This window comes from Lactuca serriola, chromosome 8 (genome assembly GCF_051521515.1).
Source record: "Lactuca serriola cultivar US96UC23 chromosome 8, Lser_US96UC23_V15, whole genome shotgun sequence".
Taxonomy (NCBI): domain Eukaryota; kingdom Viridiplantae; phylum Streptophyta; class Magnoliopsida; order Asterales; family Asteraceae; genus Lactuca; species Lactuca serriola.
Window position 1 is genome coordinate 272612789 of NC_136415.1, and position 5436 is coordinate 272618224.

The 5436-nt window shown below is 38.4% G+C and overlaps 1 protein-coding gene across 1 annotated transcript; it reads right to left on the minus strand.

The window, feature by feature from the left end:
• Positions 1 to 1086: 1086 nt before the first annotated feature.
• On the minus strand, positions 1087 to 3238 carry LOC145067710 (REF/SRPP-like protein At3g05500). Its single transcript, XM_079014787.1, has 3 exons — positions 3103 to 3238; positions 2781 to 3011; positions 1087 to 2508 (listed from the first exon to the last, which is right to left on the minus strand). Exons 1-3 carry the CDS (start codon positions 3115 to 3117, stop codon positions 1396 to 1398), a joined length of 1359 nt encoding a protein of 452 aa, XP_078870913.1. The 5' UTR covers positions 3118 to 3238; the 3' UTR covers positions 1087 to 1395.
• Between the last annotated feature and the right edge of the window lie 2198 nt (positions 3239 to 5436).

Genomic DNA, 5436 nt, shown 5'->3' on the forward strand with positions numbered 1-5436 from the left:
CGGTCCTGCTTTGTGCTCTATGCCAAGATACCCGGTGCGGGCCGACTGTAAGCCGTAGGCACGGAGGCTCGAGAAGAGCAGTTAGGTTGAGGCGGTAGGCCAACAAACATTAAGTATTCCAACCTGATGGCTAAGTGAATCTGATGCATCCTTGTATGTTTATCGTATGGGGTATTTTGGGTGAAACTCACTAAACTTTGTGCTTTCTCAGTTGTTTATTGTTTCATGTATTATCAGTCGTCATGGGAAAGCGAAAACGTGACTGTACACATTCATCAGCAACAATGAAGATTGTGCGCTTTAATATTACTCTGATTTCAATAAATGTATTTGGAATAAACGATTTTATTCAAAATGGATTTATAAATGGGAAGGTCTACTTAAATAAAACGAAAAGTTTTGGTTGTGAAAATGAGACGTTACATTAATCATATAATATATTAATAAATCATTTATTTCCATCTCTAATTAGTTTATTAATTATATAAATTAACAAATCAGACATTTCTCTCAAAAAGTCATTTTATTCGGTTACTAGTTATAAGAGCAACTCAAAAATGACTTTGTTTTTAATTCAAGAATATATGTCAATTTAGTGATTGGCTTATACACCTTAATCGTCAACCTGAAATCGAGTTCATGTAGCTGAGAATTGGAAGGATCTTCTGGCTTTTGTGTGGTGGTTTGCCGGAAATTGAAGCCCTCATCGAATAGAGAAGGATCAAACCAAAATCGAGGAAGTCAACGTTGCTACATCAGCTTTTCGGAGTTTTTTGAAGAAGACAATAATTCATGGAAGGAACGCTTCAAGGCAACATTAGGAAGAATAACACGTGTCGACTAAGATATGCATCCAGTAATTGACCAGCCAGCTTTAAAGAACTAAACTTGCCAACTCCTCAAACTATTGATAAAACGTAACTATTCATAAGGGTCTTTGAATTTTAATGTCAGGACCATAGTATATATTACTTTTGTTTCCTGCCGGAATTCATTTGAGTGCATCATTTATCATTATCATCATCACTGGTTATAAATAATAGTATTGATTGCTATATATAAAGACTGGGCGTAGAACATGAGAAATTAAATATCTCACTAACAATGCAAATATCTTTATTTAGCTTTAGATATCTCCCAACAATGCAAATATCTTTTATTTAGCTTCCTTACTCTAATTCTTATGGTACGTAAGATACAGCTACCATGTATTCGGCATCGTCTATAAGCCAAACAAATCGATTAAATCGGTTTGGCTGCAGCCGTAATCTTTTTTAAAGGGTCCTATTACATGTATATATTACATATATAGATAGAACTTCACATAGTAGTAGGGTACAAATAAACATGCAATAACCCATCATTCATATATGCAGATAACCGAGTATTAATTAATTACTCTTCATCATCATTCAACCCGACTACGTCGCCAACAGCTGATAAACCACTGCCAACAGTCTCTAATCCAGCATTGGCAGTCTTCACCAACATGTATGCAACCTTCATCTCCTCAATGGGAATGGTGGGCAAATAACCAAAAAAGCTATAACCCTGTTCGTCCAAATCTTTCAACTTTTGATTGTACCACTCACATAACTTCTCGATCAGTGGGAGAATCGCTTTTCCCATTGCCTTAATGATTTTGTATTGACTGAGTTTATAACAAACCTCAGCGATCGCCGGACAAATCAGAAGGGTTAACGCCGAGTACACAGAATGCAACGCTGCTTTTGTAGCGAATTCTTCAGTTCCCTGTATCATATTATCGGCTGCTGATTCTACAGCTTGTGATAGAGGGTTGTCCATCACCAAAGAAGCTGTGTTATCGATCATATGGTCTGCTGTCTCGGTGATCGAGCTTGCTATACCTCCCACGAGTGGGATATTTCCCACGATGTTGGAAGCCATTTCGCCAACATCCTCTATACCACCGGCAACCGCTGCTAAACTATCGTTCTTTGTCTTCACCAACTTGTAGGCGGCCTCCATCTCTTTGATTGGTATCGTGGGTAGATAATCGAAAAAGCTATAACCCTTGTCTACCATCTTCTCGACTAAATCATTGTACGCGTTGCACAACTTCTCGATCAGTGGGAGAATAAGGTTTGCCAGTCTTCTAAACCATTCTTTGGTGTTGGCTTTATACCAAACCTCAGCGATTAATGGTAGGAGAAGAAGGGTCAATGATGCATAAACTGATTTCAATGCTGCTTTTTTGCCTGCTGATTGAGCTTCCTCCATCATTTTGCCAGCCGCTGTGTTGAGAGCTTGGGATAGAGGATTATCGGTGACTAAAGAAGTTGTTTTATCGATCAATTCATGGGCTGCGTCGGTTGTATTGGAGATCGAGTCTGTTACACCGCCCAATACATTCCCCAAGATTGGGATACCACCCAAAAGGGACTTGGTTTTTGTAAGTGCGGCGTTGGCGGTGTCTGTTGGATTGGTGATTTGAGAATGCAAATTGCCAAGAAGGCTCTTCAATGAAGATGGAGCATACTCGTCAATCTGTCAAAGGAAAATTAAATTTATATGTTATAAATTAGTTTTGATTTTTTTAACATGCAGGGTTTATCTGGAAAAAAAACATCACTTAAAACTATAATGACCTAAATAGTTCAACTCTCTCTCTCTCTCTCTCTCTCTCTCTCTCTCTCTCTCTCTCTCTCTCTCTCTCTCTCTCTCTCTCTCTCTCTCTCTCTCTCTCTCTCTCTCTCTCTCTCTCTCTCTCTCTCTCTCTCTCTCTCTCTCTCTCTCTCTCTCTCTCTCTCTCTCTGTACCTTGTTATCAACAAACACAAGAATACTTTGAAGAAAATCCGTGAGTTTGTTGACCAGCGGCCCGACAGCAGAACCTACGGTGCTTTCTACAGAAGCAATGGTTTTTTCAGAGATGCCAATGTGTTCTTTTATGAAAGTATACACATTCGACAATAATCCCAGAACAAACGCAACAATCGTGTTCACAAACTCTAGGTATTTTAACTCTGTAGATCCTTGCTCGACATTATCCTGCATAATACCAACTCGGTATTGTCAGATGATTTCGTAAAATTTGAGAAAGAATCATGTTAAATTGGAACATCAATATATGGTAACCAACCTCGTCTGAATCCATGGTTAGTCGAACTCCGTGAACGAGCTCGGAACTATGGAAATTCGTAGGCCACAAAATTTAAGGAAATTTATGATAATTATCTATATAATTCTTGTAAAATATGGGTTGCCTATATGTTTATATACTCTTATCATTTTTGTCTTTTACATTCTGTGGCATTTAACTAATGACCTATCCAAAACACATTTTTTATGTGGAAAACGCAACTCTGATTTAACATATTAATACTATTTCAGAAATAACAACAGTAATTGAGTAATGAAAATTACGTAAATTTTTGTTTATCTTGATAATTAAATTTAACGACTTCCTCGCGGGTCATGGTAGGCATGTGTAAAAGAAGTTACATGCAGAAATCACATATGATGCTAAAAGGTTTGTAATATATTTTTATTAAAATAATACTATGTTATTAAAGTAACCAACTCACGTCACTACCTTCTCACCAGTCTTAAGAAATGATATCTGAGCGATGAGTTGCTCGGCACATCATCTTAAAGAATATCTTACGTGACGTACTCTGTACATCCTGATAGTTTTTACCAAAGAAGTGTAATGCATTTTCATATTATATAGTTAAACAAAATGTTCTAAAAAGTTGATCATCGCTTTGTCACGGGCATCATGGCTTAAAGGTTTGTAACTGCCGTCAAACTTTACCAAAATACGGTCTTAACATTGACGAGTCACGTCGTTTTTAAAGCGTCAAGTCTTGAAAAAGTTTGAGGCTTGACATTGCCGTCAAGTCACGACTTACGTCATTTAGAACCATGGTTATATATATATATATATATATATATATATATATATATATATATATATAAGAAATGCGAGCATTAGCAATGACGCACATCTTTAGCGGTAACAACTAAGTTTTGTGTTGTTTGTCGCTACTAATGGGCACACATCATCGATCTGTGTCAATTGTTGAGGTGAATTGATGCCCGTCGATTTAGTCCTAATCCAACATCAAAAAATACAATACCTTTAGAGGCAACGCCTTTACTGGTGGCAACATCGCCGCTAATACTCAAAAAATTACCGCCAAAGATTCCCTCCAATATATCGCCTCTACTAATCCTTTCGTCGCCGTAATTAGTATACGTACATACCAATTATAGTTATGGGCTTAGATATTAATCCAACACTACTCGCGAAGAGTGTTGTTTTGCTTTATACTAGTTTCAGCCCTGGATGTGGCCAACTGGTGTTCTGTTTCCAACACACGCCTTTCTAATGTTGCTTGGCGCTACCGAAGTTCTCTAATCTTGGCTCGGTTGGCAGTTAGTTCTCTCTGCAAGGCCTCGGTGTGATTTCTGGTTAACTTTTGGCCTTCGCTCAAGTGGAGGGCGAACCGTGTTAACTACCGTGGTAGCACCAACCTCCACAACTTAGTGGATGGCCGTTCTTTCTTGCTCGTCGTTACGAGAAACTCGACGTACTAACACAAGGAAGGATCTGTCTGTTAAGCCTCCCTCATCAAGGTTGTAGAAGCTTCGGTCCCCATTATGGGGAAGGTGTTGACCCTATTCACGACTTCACCCCTTTAAGTTTATTGCCCATTGTGGTGTCGCACCTTTGAAGTTCTGTCGAGGATTGGGATTTTGGACAACTTGAGGTGGATCATAGACTTCTGGTTCCGAGTCAGAGTTTTCCTGAATATCCTCTTCCTTGAAGTCTTCGTCTATTGGAACCACAGGGTCGTCTTCTGGTTCCTCTTCGAGCCATCCTCCGTTCCCCTGATTGGGAAAGTACGGATCCCCCAGCAGATGAAATCTAGCCATGTTATCTATGCGAGAATAGGGGTGTAAGAGCTATTAATAAATCTAGAGATGGTGTTATCGTGTTATAAGTACTCCTATAGTATTTAAATTTTTGTTCGCTTCTAGAGTTCTTCTGGTATATATAGTTTTGGTAAGTTTTAGACTTGTTGCAACACCACTATCTCTCCCAAACACATGTTGGTCGTATCTCAAATAAATATAGTTGATCATGATATATTTATCCCAGATATGATTACATAATTGTCCAGGTTTAACTGCATTGTTCAACATCTAAATACTTTTATGTAGTTGTCACTGTGATATTGTCTCTTGTATGTATGCATGTTAGTATACTTCTTATAAAATACTTAGATTTTAAAAGTATACTTGTAGTCAGAGCGCTTCAGCCCCATTGTATTTATAGTTGTATATCTTTTATGGTTTGATATACTTAGTTCACTATAAACAATGTTCTGATACCAATCTGTCACACCTCCGCCCCCGAGCGTTTCCGTCGTTCCGGTTTGGGGGTGTGACACACTGTGCCTTCGACCCA

Coding starts and splice junctions, on each gene's coding strand:
- LOC145067710 (XM_079014787.1), bottom strand. Junction 2,509..2,780: donor TTGTGTTTGTTGATAACAAG/GTACAGAGAGAG, acceptor TTCCTTTGACAG/ATTGACGAGTATGCTCCATC.